General features: G+C 35.0%; 1 protein-coding gene across 1 annotated transcript in view; it reads left to right on the top strand.

Annotated features, from left to right (window-relative positions):
* Nucleotides 1-21,243, top strand: part of LOC143235202 (ras-like protein RAS2) — a 37,560-nt gene extending 16,317 nt beyond the window's left edge. Inside the window, exons 3-5 of the mRNA XM_076473131.1 lie at nt 6,862-6,918; nt 15,062-15,141; nt 20,165-21,243. Coding sequence (XP_076329246.1) covers nt 6,862-6,918; nt 15,062-15,141; nt 20,165-20,857 — 830 coding nt within the window. The 3' untranslated portion in view covers nt 20,858-21,243. The remainder of the gene's footprint in view (nt 1-6,861; nt 6,919-15,061; nt 15,142-20,164) is intronic.
* Nucleotides 21,244-21,875: the final 632 nt, after the last annotated feature.

Below are 21,875 nucleotides of genomic sequence, written 5' to 3'. Positions count from 1 at the left end.
GTTCTTATAACGTATCCACGATCCCAAAGAGCGAAGTAATATTCGATTCTACATCAAGAAGATCCGATCGATTTATGAATACTTGAATCCACTTTTTTCGGTACACTAACCACAGTCAAGATAAACATTCAAACGTTGATAAGACACAATGTAATAGAAAAACAGTTACACGAATTGAGAAACTATTATGAGTATTACGTGTGTTTTTTTAAAACGAAACTAATATTTGCAAAAAAATGTACAAAAATAAAACACTATATTATGAAAATATAAAAAAAGTACATTAAATTAGATAAAGTCATTACCGGTATCAGTTTGGTTCCTGCTTCACTCTAAGTTAGTAGTATGATCAGATTGAAAGATATTTAAATATATATATATATATATATATAGAGGCTCAGCGTATTATATTAAAACGAATTTCAAGCTTCACCATGCCATTACAGTTAATGCCGCAACGTCCAGCCGTAACACATCTGTCGACAGTGCATCTTGACAAAATCCTACAGCATAATTACTATTGCAAAAATATCTGTCTAATGAAGTCACATCCAAAGCATGTCATTCTTTCGCGCAGGCCTTCCGTTTAGAATACCAGAACGATAGCTGTTCTAGCTGGAGGGGGGGGGTTATCGTTATTATAACTTTTAACATTTATCAATTTTTGAAACGACTATTATTGCACTTTTTTTTTTTTTTGTGACTGTTATTGTTTTCATTCATTCCTGGACCTTTATCTTCGTTTTTTTTTTTTTTTTACCTTTCAGCTTTGGTTTGCTTTTGTCAATCACAGGTATCAAAACTCGGTTTTTAGCGTAATACGTTTTCAGACTTCCCGTTGAGCCATTAGGAGGTATCTTCCAGTTATTATAGGTATATATTTTAACAGTAGTTCAGCTGTGTGTTCTTAAATTACATTACTGCCAACATTTTTCAACTGTGACTTCCTTTTGAGCTCAAAATGGCGGTTCTATTAATTTTATATTTAAAAATTACATACAAATAAATTATATGGCTAATTTAGGCTAACGGACTTTAGTTTTTCATTGAAAGTAGTTCCTCGATGGTCTAGCGGTATGTTTACAGACTTGCAACGCTAAAATTTGAGGTTTGATTCCTCGCGGTATCCAGAATGAATAAAGCCCATTGTGTAGCTTTCCCCTAAAACATAAATGAATATATATATATATATATTTAATACTGACGTTCATCTTACCACATACTAGGTGGCGGTGTCATAGAGGAAAGGAGAGGCATTCGCCCACCCAATATCAACCCAAAAGTATAATTATATGTACTGTGAAAAACTTTATTCTTTAACTTACCGAATTCTCAAGAACAACCAAGATTATGATAAGACATATTCTGAATTTGTTTATTAATTAGTTACTTAATATTTTTTTCAGTCATGCTGTATGGAATCAATTTACCATATTGTTCATTTTCTAAACTACCTCCCCGCTAGTACAGCGGCAAGTCTAAGAATTTACAACACTAAAATCTGTGGTTCGATTCCCCTCGATGGGCTCAGCAGATAGAAAAAAACACACAAAAAGTTTCTGAAGTGGCTACACAAATAAACACGACGTCACTTTTTTTTCTAGACCTAATATTAAAAAATCTGAAAGATAACACATATCTTTGCTGAGAAAAGCATTTTTAACTGTATTTTTTATGACAAGAGAAATTTCTTACCATAAGATAACGTTGCTTAAGTTTGATATGCTGATGGAAAAGTTTCTGTAAAACAGGATTACCTAAGAATAATAAATACGGAACTGAATATGAAAACAAATGCCTGAAAATGTTTGTGTTAAAAGCAGTAAACTTTATATGCATCTTACGTTCGTAGACGTTTATATATTTTACAATAAACAAAATTAAAATGTAAAGTCCACTGACGCAATATGTTAGGTTTTATGATAAAGCAGGCTACATGTTTCTGGTTCGATGTTAGCCATGCAGAAGTGTTTCCTAAAAATAACAACAACAGAGATTAAGTTCGTCGACGATAATTGAAGTAAAGTTAAAAATAATATCAATAATTCTTTAACTAAAAGATAGCACATGATGTAAAACTATAGCAGTTCTCAGTAGTGTCATAAGAGATCACGAAATGTTTGACTAACAATAACTTAATGTGTCTTGCTATTTATAGAAATGCACATCTCTTATACATATTCCTTTTATTCATAAATTCAACTTATCTCTCGTTTATTGCGGTTTTCTTCGTCTTTTGATTATTTTTTGTAATTTGAACTTACATTTTCATTACTGTTATTCGATTAATTTTGTTTCTCTTCATTGTTTATATTTCGAACTTTTCATTTGGTTTTCTTCGTCTTTTCTTTCTTTTTTGTAGATACACCAATTATAGTTCTATTTCTTTGAATTCTCTTCTTAGGTTATGTAAAAAAAAGCGTTCATTATGGCTTTCTTTGTTCTTTCATATCTTTATAAATCGTAACTCCAGCCTTCCCTTCTATTGTTTTTCATGTTATTTTCGTTCCCTGTTATAATATAGTGATAAGCATGCCTGAATTCGTGAGTTGAAATTCTTGCCCCTTGTCTCTAAAACACGCTCCATAATTTAGGGCCTTGAACAAACTATAAAAGTGACGGTAAATTTCACTATTTGGTCAGACAAGACTGGGTGCTATTCGCAACGTTCCTTCCCGTTAGCGCCAATTTAAAATGGGCAGAATGGTAGAATCGGCAGCATTGTGCAAACAGTTTATACAAACATAATCTATAACTAGAGCCTTCTCATACGATTTTCTTAACGGATTGCGCCTTTCTTCGCAAACCGTAGTTTTCAATTCAGATCATAGAATGCAATACTCTTTTTTTCATGACCCAGATTTGAAGCCTTCCATTATTATCCGAGTTGGTTGTTTTTTTCTGTTTCAAGTACAGAATATTTACAGTGTGTGTATTGTCCACAGGATAAGTTAGGATTAAAGAAGTTTAACTCCTTTTTGTGATCCAGCTTGACACTCGAATCAGAAGAGAAGAAAAGGACTAGTGGCTTGAACTTCAAGAGACGGAACTCGTTTCTTCACCATTTTACCCTAGTTTAACACCTGGTGTTTTTATAAGTATGTGTGGCGGAAATTGCAACTGGTGATAAAAATTCAACGATTGACACAAACAAATAATATTTACGTAAACGATCTTATTAATGAAGTTCGAAATGTTCCATTCTACAATCAGTGGCAATACAATGAGAAGTTTTATATCTATTAGGTTGTTTTGTAAATGGGCCTTTTACGCTAAGCCCACAGCAGAGGTTGAATCCAAAGTTGTAGCATTATAAGCCCCAAAACGTATCGATGAAGCACAGAAGAATTAAACTATTTTAGTCAAGAAACAAAAACCAATGTTGATATTTACTGTGGGACTTTACTATATACTGCACACCAAAAATGGCCATTTGGTGACATACACAAAATTTCTTTATATAGCTTTGAAAAAGGTTGTGCATTTAACAATATAACTTTTTCGGTTTCTTACATCTGTCAGTGAACCCTAAAGTAATTTTATTTTATGAAATAAAGTAATAAGAACCCTAATTGACCTAAAATAGATTTAAAACAACGAACAGCTTGCAATTGACCCTGATTGGCTTCTCCTTATTAAAAAATCTCAAACAGTTGGTCAATGACATGTCTGTTCTTTATAAGATAAAATATTTAAAGATGGATCTGGCACTTAATTAATTTAAATTGCTGAATACAAGCGATGATGGAGTCTTAATTAGAGTAGACTGTCATGCAGTAGGATTATCGTGATGTCTCGTTCTGACAAGAAAATGTTAAACCTCATCGTAAACAGCTTGTTGTTCCTGTTCCGTAATACTACTAAATTTGTATTGTTAAATTTCCATCTATTCAGACTAATTAACATCAAACGTCTCCATAGTAACTGTGCTTTAAACACACTTCATACACAGTACCCAGGCATCTTTAACGTTGTTAGTGGTAGGGAGATTAATATAAAATTCTTAATATCAAGAGGAAAATATATTTGTATATACGAGGCCTTCTAAGGTTACTTGGTGAAAGGAATACGACCGACATCTCCTTTGAAGGTGGTTTGAATGATAGCTGAGTATCAGTTTACTAAAGCTGTTTGTCTACCTGTATCAAAGTAAATCAGACGAAGGTTCTCTGGTCAGCCTAGTAAACAATGATTCAGTTGGAAAACTTAAAAAAAACAAAAGCATTTACCACAAGTTTTGTCTTTGGTTGTGTCCTACATAATGACAACCAAGGTAAAACACGTGTATAAAACTAAGTTTATACGAACCATATAATACGTAATGAAACATATTCGTCAAACATCAACATTGCTTCAACAACCTCTTCAGAGACTTGACTATCAAATCTCGTAAAAAGTGAGTCAGTCACTAATTCTTCGCTGGAGATATTTTTTATTCATGACACAAATATTTTGTGAATCGTATTCGAAAATAACTATCTTTTAAACAATTGTGCATAGATCGAAAATAAAGAAAATAAGTAGTGTGATGTTTGAGGTAGAAGAGTGTTCGTGCTTTCATGCAGTTTTCGGTTAAAGATACAGCTGTACTTTATACATCAACTGTGAAAGGTAAGGGGTGTAAAGTTTATTCAAATATTCACAGACTGTATTATCAACTGAACGAAATACATTAAGCATCAGCTAATCGTTGATGTATATCTTGTATTTAGACAAATATTGATTTACAAACTATTACAAAAGTTGTACTTATTGACTTCTTATGGGAAAATTGTAACACAAGTACTTGAATACGAAAACACTTATATATATGGTCACTCTGACTGCTTCATTATCTCGCAGGGGAGACAAACTAGAAATTTGTCCCTCAATAAGTTTCATTTTCGGTGTAATTTGTAGTGTTGGGATACGAAAACAAACACGTGCCAGTTCATTTTCACTGTAGCTTTCTGTTCAAAGTAGATAGTGGCAAACGTTCATTTTGAAAATGAACATCACGGTCCATCAAAATGAAACCAGATCTAATAACAACGGTGAAAGGCTTAACAGTGATTGCTAGAATCTTGCATCTAAAACGTTCACCGTTCAAAGCACAGTCCCTAATGATGTACAGACCAGTCTGTGTATCAGAAGCTTGTTTGTTTTTTTTAATTTCGTACAAAGCTACTCGAGGGCTATCTGTGCTAGCCGTCCCTAATTTAGCAGTGTAAGACTAGAGGGAAGGCAGCTAGTCATCACCACCCACCGCCAACTCTAGGGCTACTTTTTTACCAACGAATAGTGGGATTGACCGTAGCATTATAACGCCCCCACGGCTGAAAGGGCAAGCATGTTTGGCGCGACGGGGATGCGAACCCGCGACCCTCAGATTACGAGTCGCACGCCTTAACATGCTTGGCCATGCCGGTCCGTATCAGAAGCATCACATCATCAGAGGCTAATCATGGACCTCTGTTGTAAAGCAACGGCCATCACAATAATCAAACAACTCCCAGGCCTTATTGTTTGCTATTAAAATGTTAAGTTTTTGTTTTCCCTTTTTTGCATATATCCTTTCAATTTTGCGCCCCGCTAGTACATTGGTAAGTCTACGGATTTGCAACGCTAAAATCAGGGAATCGATTCCCCTCGGTGGGTTCAGCAGATAGCCTGATGTGGCTTTGCCATAAAAACACACACACACAAACTTTCGGTTTTATTAACCGTGATCTGTTTACAAAGAAATTAGGTAATTGCAAAATTAATAAGCCCTAAAAATAATATTATGTGTTATTTTTCCCTCTTCGTATATAATAATATTATGTGTTTTACAAAATCAAAATTTTAAAAGTTTGTTTGTTGTTAAGTATAATCGGATATCTGCTGCGTGTCCATCACAGGTATCAAAACTGAATTGTTAGCGTTATTAGGTTTCAAACTGATCGCTGAAGATTTTTTTTTGAAGTATTGTAAATTTATTTTTAAAAATGTAGTTTACATTGAGGAATACATATATCTGTTAATACGTATTATTCACATTCAAGGACTGAATACGGTAAGCGTAAATATGTTCTGTGTGTGCGTGTTGTTTGTATGTGACAAAACAGTTATGTTGATGCAATAGCATAATATAAAATATTAAGCAGGTTGGACATAGAGGGCGTCCCACAAATGGGGAAAAAAATCGGGTCTCAAGTTAGGCAGTGGAAAATGTAGAATAATCTCTAGTGGAAAAGATATTTCCGAAAGAAACGACACACACAATAGTGTGGATACATCGGCTTAGAAATAACAAATGCTGGCAAGTCGTGAGAAATAAAATAATTATTAGAATTAAACATCAGAGCCAGTTTATTATTTTTTTATACACAATGTTACACGATTAAATAATCAAACACTATCTAAAACTGTTTTTTCATGTCAAGAAGCAGAGACACAATTACATCGGTAACGAAAATCTGGGAGTAATTAGTTATGTGAAAAATGACATCTCGTCCTACATGACGGTCCATATAATTGCGAACAGTAATATGTTTCTTCTCGAGCCAGCAAACTAAGCCTTAATTTATTGTTGTTTTGTTTCTATTATCTATACGAGCTCATTTAATTAATTTGAAATGCTATAAAAACTGAGAAATTTGTCGTTGTACACAGTGATAAAGCAATCCGACTTTCGGTTTTCCGATGCTGTTTCCGTCAGTAATACTTCATTTCAAATACCACGTATCGTTAATCAGTGTAATTATTGAAAAATATTTACTCAAGAAACATATAGAACATAAATTACCATTTCGCAATCTTAGAGAAACTCGTGTTAGTGCAAACAAATATCAGCCAGTGGTGCTGACTTAAATAAGTCTGACTTATTGTTTTATGTTTAAGCCCTGACTGTACGTTTCATCACCAGAAGGTTTATTGGAGATTATGACCCTACCCTGGGTAAGTGAACTGTTTCTACAATTTCATTTTTTTATACTGAAATCTTGTAGTGACCTAGTGTATATTTCATTTGTTCATATTACCCACAGATGTAATTAATAAAACCCCGTAGCTCCCATCGATAACATGATTGTCGACATAGAAGCACATTAAGCGTTATCTGGGAGACAACACATGAACCGTGAATAAGTCCATTTCAATGCGCGCTGTTAAAGACATCTGTAAAATGTACCAAAAACGATTTCAGTTATGAACTTTAAAGAAACTGACTAAAATAAAACAAATAAATCAATTTGCTGTTTTTTGTTCCGCTGTTTTCGAAATATTCTGTGTTCACACATTGCTACCGTACGTACTAATCTTCATAATAAGTCGTTTGAAGTAGGGACAAAAAATCACGTATCTATTCGTTTTGAAAGTCAGTACTTCATGATGGATTAATGATAGACACCAAAAACAAGGGTCAAGTTCCACGTTGATTTTGGTTCAATTAAGATGCCTGACGCTTATGACACGAATCTGAATAAAGGAAGAAATGTGAAGATAAAATGAATGAATGGAACTTTCATACGGCCCGGCATGGCCAAGTGGTTAGGGCACTCGACTCGTAATTGGAGGGTCGTGGGTTCGAATAATTATCATACCAAACTTGCTCGCTCTTTCAGCCGTGGGGGCGTTATAATTCTACGGCCAATTCCACTATTCGTTAGTAAACGAATAACTCAAGAGTTGGCGGTGGGTGATGATGACTAGCTGGCTTTCCTCTAAGTCTTTCACCGTTAAATTAGGATGGCTAACGCAGATAGCCCTCATGTATTTTTGTGGGAAATTGAATACAAAGAAGAACTTTTATATGGAACGACACATTACCAATACCATATGGTACTCGATCTTAAAGTTTTATAAAGGCGGCTCTTTATTCGATAAAAAGAAATTACGTCACAAAGAGTTACAACAATAAAAAGTACTGGTGGACTCGACCTGTTTCCATGAACTTATTTAAATGTTTAGTAAACCACAACATTATACTAAATACTGTTGTCATATTAGCAAGTGTATTTGTTTGTTGAATTTCGCGTAAACACTATTCGAAGGATATTTAAACTAACCATCCCTAATGTACAGGTGATAGACTAGAGTGAATGAAAGTAGCTAGTCAACAACATTCACGCTTGGGCTACTCTTTACCAACAAAAAGTGCGATTAACTGTTTCATTATATCATACCCACAACTGAAAGGACGAACATATCCGACGATAAGACTCGAACCCATGGTCCACAGATTCCCTTGATTATCAGGACATGTCATGCTCTGACAAGTGTGCTACACAGGATTGTCAAGCGTTATTTACCCCTGAGGTACGAGACCAACATTTGAGACTTTTGTATTGAAGAATTATTTTTAGTAATTAACATTGGTCAAGGAAGCTTTAAACTTCGTTATTCTCAAAGTTTCTAGATCGCCAAAATCGACGTTTCTGTTTTTACTTCAGAAAATACCACTGTAGTATGAACTATATTATATTCAGAAATAGTGGTTTGCTGTATTGGCGAACCATAAAATTGGTAGTGGCGTTTTCCTCCCCTTCTTGGCAAGAGAATGGACCTCAGTCCATCAGATAGTAAAGGCACCTGAGGAAAAAACTTGGTAAATAAATTAATGTCTTATTTCGTTTGTAAACGTTTTTAGATACATAGATTTTTACATACTTCTTCCCAGATTTACAGCGATTCATGCATAAGATGTGATATATTTCATTGTCATATACATTACATGTCCATACGTATGTGGACACCCGACCATCACACCCATACGTGCTTGTTGGACATCTCATTCCAAAACCGGCCCAGCATGGCCAGGTGGTTAAAGCACTCGACTCGTAATCTGAGGGTTGCGGGTTCGAATCCCCGTCGCACCAAACATGTTTGCCCTTTCAGCTGTGAGGGCGTTACAATGTCACGGTCAATCCCACTATCCGTTGGTAAGAGAGTAGCTCAAGAGTTGGCGGGGTGGGGGGGGTGATGACTAGCTGCTTTCCTTCTAGTCTTAAACTGCTAAATTAGGGACGGCTAGCGCAAATAGCCCTCGAGTAGCTTTGCGTGAAATTCAAAAACAAACCAAAAAATCAACAAACAAACATTCCAAAACCATGGGCATTAATATAGAGTTGGTCCCTCCTTTGCTGCTATAACAGCCTCTACTCTTCTGGGAAGGATTTTTACTAGATTTTGGAACATGATTGCAAAGATTTGCCCTATTCAGCCACAAGAGCATTAGTGAGGACGGGCACTGATTCTGACAAGAAGGCCTGGCTCGCAGTCGGCGTTTCAATTCATCTCAAAGGTCAGAGGTCTGTAAAGGCCAGTCAAGTTCTCACACACCAACCTCGGCAAACCATGTCTTTATGGACCTCGCTTTGTGCATGGGGGCATTGTGATGCTGAAACAAAAAAGGACTTTCCTTAAACTGTTGCCACAAAGTTGGAAGCACAAAATTCTCTAAAATATCATTGTATGTTGTAGCATTAAGATTTTCCTTCACTGGAACCAAATAGCCTCGCCCAAACCATTAAAAACAGCCCCAGACCATTATTCCTCCTCGAAACGTTACAGTTGGCAATATCATCACTCCAGAGTACCTGTTTCCTCTGCTCCAGAGTACAATGTCGGTGTGTTTTACACTACTCCAGCCGACGCTTGGCATTGCGTATGGTGATCTTACGCTTGGCCATGGAAACCCATTTCACGAAGCTCTCGACGAACAGTTCTTATGCTGACGTTGCTTCCAGAGGCAGTTTGGAACTCGGTAGAGAGTGTTAAAGTTGTTGACAAACGTTTCTTACGCGCTACGCAAGTCAGCGCTCGGCTGTCACGTTCTGTTAGCTTGTGTGGCCTACCGCTTCGTGGCTGAGCTGTTGTTGCTCCAAGATGTTTCCACTTCAAAATAGTAGCACTTACAGTTGACCGGGGCAGCTCTAGCAGAGCAGAAATTTGATGGACTGACTTGTTGGAAAGGTGGCATCATCTGACAGTGCCACATTGAAAGTCACTGAGCTCTTTAGTACGACCCAATCTACTGCCAATGTTTGTCTATGGAGATTCCGTGGCTGTATACTTGATTTTATGCACCAGTTAGCACTGGGTGTGGCTGAAATAGCCGAATCCACTAATTAGAAGGAGTGTCCACATACTTTGGTTATGTAGTGTACTTTTGTCGCAATTAAGTTATGTTGGCCTCATGTTCTAAGGGTAACAGAATTTAAGCACACTGGTAAAAAGTATAAACATAAGATTAAAAGTGATGTGAAGAAGAAGAAGACAACTAACAAAAGCTTATACAGAAGATTAAAGTTGATGTAGTGAAGAAAAAAAAGACAGCTAACAACAGCTTATACAGAAGATTAAAGTTGATGTAGTGAAGAAAAAAAAGACAGCTAACAACAGCTTATACAGAAGATTAAAGTTGATGTGAAGAAGAATACAACTAAGAACGTATATACAGAAGACTAAAGATGATGTGAGGAAGAAGACAGCTAATAACAGTTTATACAGAGATTAAAGTTGATGTGTAGAAGAAGACAGCTAACAACAGTTTATACAGAGATTAAAGGTGATGTGAAGAAGAAGAAGACAGCTAACAACAGTTTATACACAAGATTAAAGGTGATGTGAAGAAGAAGACAGCTAACAACAGTTTATACACAAGATTAAAGTGATGTGAAGAAGAAGAAGACAGCTAACAACAGTTTATACACAAGATTAAAGGTGATGTGAAGAAGAAGACAGCTAACAACAGTTTATACACAAGATTAAAGGTGATGTGAAGAAGAAGACAGCTAACAACAGTTTATACACAAGATTAAAGTTGATGTGAAGAAGAAGAAGACAGCTAACAACAGTTTATACAAAGATTAAAGTTGATGTGTAAAAGAAGACAGCTAACAACAGTTTATACACAAGGTTAAAGGTGATGTGAAGAAGAAGAAGACAGTTAACAACAGTTTATACAGAGATTAAAGTTGATGTGTAAAAGAAGACAGCTAACAACAGTTTATACAGAGATTAAAGTTGATGTGTAAAAGAAGACAGCTAACAACAGTTTATACACAAGACTAAAGGTGATGTGAAGAAGAAGAAGAAGACAGCTAACAACAGTTTATACACAAGATTAAAGTTGATGTTTAGAAGAAGACAGCTAACAACAGTTTATACACAAGATTAAAGGTGATGTGAAAAAGAAGAAAAAGAGAGCTAACAACAGTTTATACACAAGATTAAAGTTGATGTGTAGAAGAAGACAGCTAACAACAGTTTATACACAAGATTAAAGGTGATGTGAAGAAGAAGAAGAAGACAGCTAACAACAGTTTATACACAAGATTAAAGTTGATGTTTAGAAGAAGACAGCTAACAACAGTTTATACAAAGATTAAAGTTGATGTGTAGAAGAAGACAGCTAACAACAGTTTATAAAGAGATTAAAGTTGATGTGTAGAAGAAGACAGCTAACAACAGTTTATACAGAGATTAAAGTTGATGTGAAGAAGAAGAAGACAGCTAACAACAGTTTATACAGAGATTAAAGTTGATGTGTAGAAGAAGACAGCTAACAACAGTTTATACACAAGATTAAAGGTGATGTGAAGAAGAAGAAGACAGCTAAGAACAGTTTATACAGAAGATTAAAGTTGATGTGTAGAAGAAGACAGCTAACAAAAGTTTATACAGAAGATTAAAGTTGATGTGAAAAAGAATACAACTAAGAACGTATATACAGAAGACTAAGGATGGTGAGAGGAAGAAGACAGCTAATAACAGTTTATACACAAGATTAAAGGTGATGTGAAGAAGAAGACAGCTAACAACAGTTTATACAGAAGATTAAAGTTGATGTGAAGAAGAAGACAGCTAACAACAGTTTATACACAAGATTAAAGGTGATGTGAAGAAGAAGAAGACAGCTAAAAAAAGTGTATACACATGATTAAAGGTGATGTGAAGAAGAAGAAGACAGCTAACAAAAGTTTATACACATGATTAAAGGTGATGTGAAGAAAAAGAAGACAGCTAACAACAGTTTATACACAAGATTAAAGGTGATGTGAAGAAGAAGAAGACAGCTAACAACAGTTTATACGGATGATTAAAGGTGATGTGAAGAAGAAGACAGCTAACAAAAGTTTATACACAAGATTAAAGGTGATGTGAAGAAGAAGAAGACAGCTAACAAAAGTTTATACACAACATTAAAGGTGATGTGAAGAAGAAGAAGACAGCTAACAACAGTTTATACAGAAGATTAAAGTTGATGTGTAAAAGAAGACAGCTAACAACAGTTTATACAAAGATTAAAGTTGATGTGTAAAAGAAGACAGCTAACAACAGTTTATACACAAGATTAAAGTTGATGTGAAGAAGAAGAAGACAGCTAACAACAGTTTATACACAAGATTAAAGTTGATGTGAAGAAGAAGACAGCTAACAACAGTTTATACACAAGATTAAAGGTGATGTGAAGAAGAAGAACAACAGTTTATACACAAGATTAAAGTTGAACAGTTTATACACAAGATTAAAGTTGATGTGTAGAAGAAGACAGCTAACAACAGTTTATAAAGAGATTAAAGTTGATGTGAAGAAGAAGACAGCTAACAAAAGTTTATACACATGATTAAAGTTGATGTGAAGAAGAAGAAGACAGCTAACAACAGTTTATACAGAGATTAAAGTTGATGTGAAGAAGAAGAAGACAGCTAACAACAGTTTATACAGAGATTAAAGTTGATGTGTAGAAGAAGACAGCTAACAACAGTTTATACAGAAATTAAAGTTGATGTGTAAAAGAAGACAGCTAACAACAGTTTATACACAAGATTAAAGTTGATGTGAAGAAGAAGACAGCTAACAACAGTTTATACAGAAGATTAAAGTTGATGTGAAGAAGAAGACAGCTAACAACAGTTTATACAGAGATTAAAGGTGATGTGAAGAAGAAGACAGCTAACAACAGTTTATACACATGATTAAAGATTATGTGAAGAAGAAGAAGACAGCTAACAACAGTTTATACAGAGACTAAAGCTGATGTGTAGAAGAAGACAGCTAACAAAAGTTTATACACAAGGTTAAAGGTGATGTGAAGAAGAAGAAGGCAGCTAACAACAGTTTATACAAAGATTAAAGTTGATGTGTAAAAGAAGACAGCTAACAACAGTGTATACACATGATTAAAGGTGATGTGAAGAAGAAGAAGACAGCTAACAAAAGTGTATACACATGATTAAAGGTGATGTGAAGAACAAGAAGACAGCTAACAACAATTTATACAGAAGATTAAATCCCTGATGACGAGAAAACTCACTTGTAGAGAAAATTATATATTTAAACCAGCTGGTATGGGTAGAGAAAGTAGTAATAGAGGAGCGAACAACGTATCAACCTTCTTCGGTCATCGTTAGGTGCACAAAGAAAGAAAGGGTTACTGATCGACAGCTGACCACATGTTTGAAGGCGGTTGTGTAACTGAGTGTAGGAATGTAGAGGGCGTGCTTAGATGTTGGATTACATTTATTAATATAGGTATAAAGGCGTCCCTTTATATTGATTTATTTTGTGTTTAAGTTGTTGTATAAGTAAGGCTTCTTTAATTTTCCGTTTGTTTATGTTTGTTTCTTTATTTAGTATTTGAGTGTTTTCTATGGTTATGTTGTGTTTATTTGACTTGCAGTGTTCGTAAACGGGTGAAGGTGACTTTTTATGTTCTTTGAATCTGTTTTCCATTTTTCTACTTGTTCCTCCAATATAGAAATCGTGGCAGTTATCACATTGTATTTTATAAATAATGTTTGTGTTGTGTTTGTCAGTGTAATTTTTACATAGTATAGACCTTAGTTTTGTGCCTGTTTTTTGAATAAATTTGGTATTAACTGGAATGTCATATTTTGTTACTAGTTTTTGCCAAATGTTGGTTATTTTTCTGCTGATGTCAGGAATATATAGTATGCAGCAGTATATGGTTTCGTGATTTTTTGATTCGTGAGATATATTTACTTTTGTTAATTGATTTTACTTTTTGTCTATGTATGTGCGTATAATGTTTTCCACGGTTTGTGTAAGAAACGTATTGATGTTGATGAAGCATTGTTTTATTTTGTGTAATTCGTTGTTAATTTTATCTCGTGAGCATAGTTTTATGGCTGTGTTTATTTGGTTTCTTAGTGTGTTGAGTTTGTGTTTTGTTTCATGTGCTGAGTCCCAAAGAATGTATAGTCCAGTATGGATGATTTTTCTGTGGATTCCTGTTTTAAATTGTGAATCAGTTCTTGTAATTTTGAGGTTAAGAAATGATATTTGATTGCTTTCTTCAAGAGGTCACAAATATCGAATCGTAGTCGATCAATATATTGGTATAGATGCTATTAACGTAAACATCTTTTATAGGGTATTTAGATCAACTATTATTCGCCTATATACGATAGGTAAAAGTCATAAATCGATGCCCCTAGGCGTATATTTTTTGACAACTTTCTCCAACGGTATAGAGCGAAACGTAATATTTCTCTTCCATTCTGAGAGTACAATATATAATAACATCACGATTTTTGTAATAACATAAAAAAGTAACTCAATAAAAACATCACATCACACTACCTCAGGGTCAATCACATGAACAGATATAAGATTTTAACAATTTATTTCATAACTGATACGAAAACGTTTTTCAGGAATCGTCCCCAGATTTCGTCATGTTTCAATAGCGCCACTACCTTAAAAAAAAACTCGTTAAACACTTTCCGCCATTTTATGTGTAAGCTTTCATGAAATGATATGAAAAAACAAAATTCCGTTTTGTACTCATGAAAATAATAAATACCGTGTACGATCCCTACCAAAAATTAATTGTTTAATACTAAAAACAAAATGTGGCAATAGACAATAATAAATGTGTTTTAACTTTATGACATGTTAAAATGCCTTCTCTAATAAATATCGTTTACAGGGTACAATGGTTATATTTTGTGTTTTTTTTTTGTGTATTAAATCAAATCAAAAGTTCCATTAAAAGATATTTCCGAACAAAAGTTTTAAACTCTGATACGATATGTTATGATGTATCAGTCTCTGACTTTTTATTTTCGTTTAGAAGACGTTTACACTCACGAGACCTTGTTGAACAATGAACCGGTTATTTTCCACATACTGGACAGCGCAGGTCACAGTCCTGTAAGTATACTTTATGTAGAAAAAAAACTTTGAACTTACTGCCGTCTACCCACAGCAGAGGTGTTTTTGGTGATGAATATGTTGTTGTGGAAGAAACTAGTGAATGCGAAAGTAAAAAAGTAAAAAATTGTGTCACAGGTGACTGGGGTGATTGGTTGTAGAAACTAAAGAAATGACTGTAGTGAGGGCACAGAAGTGGTAAATACAGACAGATCCTAAGACATTAACAATTTTAAGAAAACACTTGTTAGCGATAAGCAAAAAAGTCTCAAACACCGTTTATAAAACATGGTTTCCAAATAAATATTTACATAAGAAAATATCTGTAGTTGAAATTCCTGTTACTAATATTTTTTTTTTCCGGTGTTGAAACACGTCTAAAATTTTTATTTGGAAATTATGGCACTCGAATCAAAAGAAGTAATGCTTTTTACAACAAAAATATTTCATGAAGAAATAGAAACGTTTTTATATTCATCTTGTTTTGGTGTTTAGTCAGTATTCCGGTACTTTTAAAATTGTCTTCCATGTTATTTAAAAAAAAAAAAATGTAAATAATATGTTTTTACTATTACAGGAACAGGGTTCACTATCTCAGTAAAATTGATGAAGTAAATCAGTGTCAGTTTATTATATTTTAACTGTATATTAGGAAACGGTTCTTTCTATTGCCTCCTTTTATTTCTAAATCCGGTACAGAATTCGGAATACATTTAACCAAAAGTATTAAATACAGACGTCTTTTTGTCTAAAAGTGAGACTTCTAGACTTAATAGTATCTTATTGCTCATGTATGAAATACTGCAAGACGTCATAACGTCAAAAAAGATTATACAATCGGTATAAGACCAGCTGTTAGAATAAATTCTCACGTATTTTTCATTTAGAAAGCTTCTTATCGTATATTATAGCCACTAAACGTGGAATTGTTATTGAAGCAAGATTGAATTTAACTTTATGATATTTTTTGCGCTGTTTTCACCAACTTTATTGTATCTTTTGACTTTCGTTATTTGTGAAAATGTAATTTGACAAAACATTATAAACGTTTAAAGTTTTATGTAGTATTTCATGAGACGAAAGTAAAGGATTTTTTTTCAAGTTATTTAAGGTGTGTAAAGCATATTTCTATAGATGGTATTATTTTTGCCATTGTGAAGCAATATTACTGTGTAATGTTGAGCTGAGGGTCACATAATGGTCAAATATCAACTTTATGTTATCTTAAAACATCCTTATATTCGTTTAAAAAAATCTTGATTTTTAAACAGCCAGAAATCAGCACAGCAAATACTTATTCACTTTCAAGTAGGCTTACAAGGTTATAAGTATGAAAACAAAGTTTCAATAAAGGTCTTTTTTACCATGGAAGTGTAAAAAGTATGATTTAGGTCTTTAACTACATTGTTTTTTATGAGCGTGTTAAATTGTGTCGCGACATTTTTTGTTTGAATAAATGAAACAAAACTGTTTTCAGAAAGCTCTGAATCCACATTTTTTAAACATAAAAAATATATTTCAATGTTTAGTTACACATAAATACAAACAGCACAATATTAAAAATTAGGCTTAGGTAATAATTATTTTTAACATTCTTTTATATGTTTTTTTTTCAAATAAAATTTTGAGTATGGTATTCAATTTGTTGTTAATAAGAGACACTGGCTAATTGGACCCGTGACCCAATTCTAGTTGTCTTTTGTTTCTTTGTTTGTTTTGGAATTTCGCACAAAGCAATTCGAGGGCTATCTGTGCTAGCCGTCCCTAATTTAGCAGTGTAAGACTAGAGGAAAGGCAGCTAGTCATCACCACCCACCGCCAACTCTTGGGCTACTCTTTTACCAACGAATAGTGGGATTGACCGTCACATTATAACGCCCCCTCGGCTGAGAGGGCGAGCATGTTTTGGCGCGACTCGGGCGCGAACCCGCGACCCTCAGATTACGAAGCGCACGCCTTAACGCGCTAGGCCATGCCAGGCCATTCTAGTTGTCAGTGCCTCAAATTCCCTGTTGATGTCTTGAAAAATCAGAATAGAAAACCGAAATACATAACATACAAGAACGCCGAAAATTCCCGCGTCTACGAGCCCGAGTCCAGATTTTTTAAAAGCAACTAACGACACCTGTAATTTTAATAAAGTAAGAAAAGCATCAAGTATTGTTTTGATATATATATTTCTGGAGTGAGATAATAAGAATTCGTCATATTTTTGGCAGTATGTACCGTAACGTTCACCTTTTATGTAAAATTCACAACAGCAATCGAAATGTCCAATCATTTATATGATAAACAGATATTCGTTCGTCCAACGATGAGACTTAATATCATTTTGTTTAGAATAAATGAAATGCTGCATGACTTTAACATAACTTATGGCCAGGTGGGTTAAGGCGTGCGAATCGTAATCCGAGGGTCGCGGGTTCACATCCTCGTCGCATCAAACATGCTCGCCTTTCAGCCAAAAGGGCGTTACAATGTTACGGTTAATCCCACTATTCGTTGGTAAAAGAGTAGCCCAAGAGTTGGCGGTGGGTGGTGATGACTAGCTGCCTTCCCTCTAGTCTTACACTGCTAAATTAGGGACGGCTAGCACAGATAGCCCTCGAGTAGCTTTGTGCGAAATTCAAAAACAAACAAACAAACAAACAAACCAGTTATTATTTGCCAAAATTTATTTAGGTAAAATGTAACGTTTATTTGCACAAAGTTAAATTCAAAGGTTTTGATTCTTTTTATCAATATTTCCATCGACTCTAACATAACTTTAGCTTTTTATTGAAAAAAATAGTAGAATCCTATTGTTATTGGAAATATAAACATGTGTTTTATCAAAATCGGCGAATAAAAATGGTTTTATATGAACTTCTTGGATTACAATTAAAGGTTTTTTTGAATGCTTTTCGTAAAGACTTCTAAGTTGGTTTGGAGATATACATCGGTATGTATAAATATGTAGTAAATTATTCTAAAACATTACTGTATTCGAATGTTTTAATAATTTCCACTTAACGACCAAAATATCAACTTTGTGTTGTCTATCAAGTTATGTACGCTTTCTTGGCAAGAGTTGAGTTTTTTCGTTTCCTTTAGAAAGGAGCAATCTGAATTCAGGTGAACGTTGTGGACCTCCCGTATGGCCAGATGGTACAGGTGTTTGACTCGCAATTTGAGGGTCACGGACTCAACTTCCCACCCATCAAACATGCTCACCCTCTCAGACGTAGAGACATTACAATGTTTCGGTCAATCCCAATATTCGTTGAAAAAGAGTAGTCCAAGATTTCTCGGTGGGTAGTGATGACTAGTTGCTTTCCATCTAGACATTCAGTGGTAAATAAGAAATATCCAACGCAGATAACCTATGTGTAACTTTGCGCGAACTTCAAATAAACCAAACATGGATATTGCTACTCTATATTCCCACGCCCACAAACAACTTTGCAATTCCACCTGATGAAAAAGAGCTTTTCAATACGATAATAATATAACTGCTAACTGTGCTTGCATTTTCATAAATTATTTCAAATAACAGAACTGTTGATATCCACCGATGAGCACATGTGAAATTATGTTTAAAATTTGTTTTTAATACTCAAATCGCTTTCCAAATGGGTGAACTACTTTCACACCATTGCTTTAATCGATGAGTCACAGTTGAACAAGAATTATTCCACAATCTTGAGGCTAGACATGGCTTAGTTGTTAGAGTACTAGACTCGTAATATAATGGTCGCGGGTTCGAATCCCCGTCAACGAACATTCTCACCCATTTATCAGTGGGGGCGTTATAATATGCCAGTTAATCCCACTATTCTTTGGTAAAAGAGTTGCCCAAGAGTTGATCGCGGTTGGTATTGAATAGCTACTTTTCCTCGAGTCTATCATTGCTGAATGAGGGACCGGTAGTACAGTGCTATGTCTGCGGATTCACACCTCTAGAAATCGGGTTTTGATACCCGTGGTGAGTAGAGTATAGACAGCCCATTATATAGTTTTGTGCTTAATTACAAGCAAACAACTGAGAGACGGCGAGTGCAAATAGTTTTGTGCAAAATTATGAACAAAACCAAACAAATAAAGTATCTTGCATATCTATACCATGTCGCACCGAGACTGTTTCGTGGCAAAGTATGGGTGAACCTTACATTACTTACTTAAAAAGGAGGAAAGAGACAGATATAAAATCGGCATTTTTCTTTAAGAGAAATTTAGAGCAGATCTTAGTGCAAAGCAAATTAGAGAATCGCTTTCGGCCTGCGCTTTAGGGGGGGCCTTGAAATCAAGTAAAATATTTTGAGATATGTGTCATGACCAGTTTCAGTAAATATACTTTGATTGTATGAGCTCGGGTTGGTAAGTAGACTAATAAACAAGATACAAATTGGATAGTGCATTTTTGCATAACTATGAAGCGATTGTGATGTCATATGTTTTCGATCAATTGTTATTTGACTTGTTTGTTTCGTTTTTTGTTTTTGAATTTCGCGCAAAGTCACACCAGGGCTATCTGCTTTAGTCGTCCCTAATTTAGCAGTGTAAGAATAGAGGGAAGGTAGCGAGTCATTACCAGCCACCGCCAACTCTCGGGCTACTCTTTTACCAACGAATAGTGAGATTGACCATCACATTATACCCCCCACCTCCACGGGAAAGGGTGACCATGTTTTAGCCTTACGGGGATTTGAACCCGCGACCCGGGATTACGAGTCGAACGCCTTAACCACCTGGCCAGTTATTTGACTTATATTTTACATTTGAGCCTCACAAGCTCTAAGGCCTGCTTTGTAGCTATTTGGATATGAACCAGGGATTACCAGGAAAGACCTCTGGTGAATAGTTGAAAATTAATATAAGGAGTTATTTAGGTTGAAAAACCTGATCCCAGTTTTCATTGTCCCGTCCTAGTTAAGGTGAATTGTTACTTGTAAAGAGTGTATGTTGTTATAAGTATTGATGAAATTTCAAATGATTCTGCCAGCTTATTATTATTACTATTAATTTATTTTACCTCATTTTGAAGGACACGGAACCATTTTTTCTGGAATCCAACATTCGCTGGGCTGATGCATTCATTCTGATGTATTCTGTTACTGATAAATGTAGTTTTGATGAATGCAATCGTCTGAAGTTTCTCATCAATCTTTACAACAAAAGATGTCGCATTCTGGGAACCCAATTATTTCCTGGACACGATACCGAAGTTCCTGTATTATTGGTTGGAAACAAAGCTGACCAGTATGGTGACAGAATGATCTCGAAAGTGGATGGAGAACGTCGAGGTCACGACATTGGTTGTGCCGGATTTCACGAAATTTCTGTGCGAGAATCTATTGATGACGTAGAGACCGTCTTTAGGGATCTTTATCAGTACTGGAAAACATGGAATAAAACAAGCAAAATGAGGCGTTGTTCCAGTGATGCTGGCTCGGGGCAGCCTCTTAGGCGACTTCCATTTGTCAGCAAGACTCCCCTGTTAAGCTTCGAGGAGGAAAAGAAGACCCGTGTAGAGCCTCAAGCAAATGCCACAGAGGCATCAACTAGGTTGCTACAGGAATCTGAACCATTCACTTTCAGAGAACGAGCCTGCACAGATGGAACTTTACATACATCAACTAGATGGCGCCTCAGAACTACGAGGTTTAAGAATGGAGACAACTCTCCTCTTCAGGTCCGAAGAATGAGTATCAGTATGCGGGGAAGTGAATCAAACTAAAAACATATCAGAGTCTGCATTTTAACTAACATTTGCTTAATGCAGCCAGATGGCGCTGTTGTGCGGTTTAATTTATATCATCAAATAATTATAATAATTATTTTTCTTGATGTCTCACCTAAATATTATGAATAAATTATATTGCTGTGCGTATACGAAAAGAAGTAGCTTTGCTTGTCGCTAACTGCGTAGGTTTTGAGAAAACCTTACTTACAGTTTTAATTTCTAAATTTAAGAAATTAATGTATCTTCATGACAAATTTTCAATCAAAGGAAAACGAGCGTCAACGCTGTTTTTATTTATAAAATTATGTGTATATAGTGCTTATAATAAGTAATACAATCCGTTACTTAATATTCTGTACAAACCAAAGCGAATAAAAAACAAAATCTATATATAACTACAAACAATTGTGAGTGTTCCTCATAAGTTATTCCAACCATGTGTTTCAATTACGTTTACTCTTGCACAAAGTAAATGGACATACACCACTGAAAGAATACGGAAACAATGTACGAAAATGTGTTGAACCAAATTACGCTCACGTGTAGACAGTTTACACTGTGACTTGGTGTCAGTAAACTAATCAGATAGTACTGATACATAATATCTATAAAAGTACAGGTAATCATTCTATTACCAACACTAATGTGGTAAATGCACTCGTAGCTCTCAGGACAGATATGCCACATACTGAACGTGTATGATTCAAAGTTCTGATTGGTGAAGGTTATTACTCCAATCTTACAGATAAAGGAGATGCTTCATCTTTCACTGAAGAGTTTACCCTCGTGAAAATATTCTTCTAATAATAAAAGTGATCGAGCAAAACCTTCAAAGTCTTCAAAATCGCTGGTAACGTTTTAATGGTGCGCAAAACTTTAGTAGAGATCTTGCCAATGTTCTGTTTATCAGCAAATACATCCATGTCACACCCCAGAACATTATGATACCAATTAGCAGAAAGTGTTCATAATAAATGTACAGCTTGCTCACAAAAACACTGATTAGAAGACA

The sequence above is a fragment of the Tachypleus tridentatus genome, chromosome 12, assembly GCF_004210375.1.
Source record: "Tachypleus tridentatus isolate NWPU-2018 chromosome 12, ASM421037v1, whole genome shotgun sequence".
In the NCBI taxonomy this organism is placed as follows: Eukaryota; Metazoa; Arthropoda; class Merostomata; order Xiphosura; family Limulidae; genus Tachypleus; species Tachypleus tridentatus.
This window is presented reverse-complemented; position numbering and strand designations above follow the sequence as displayed.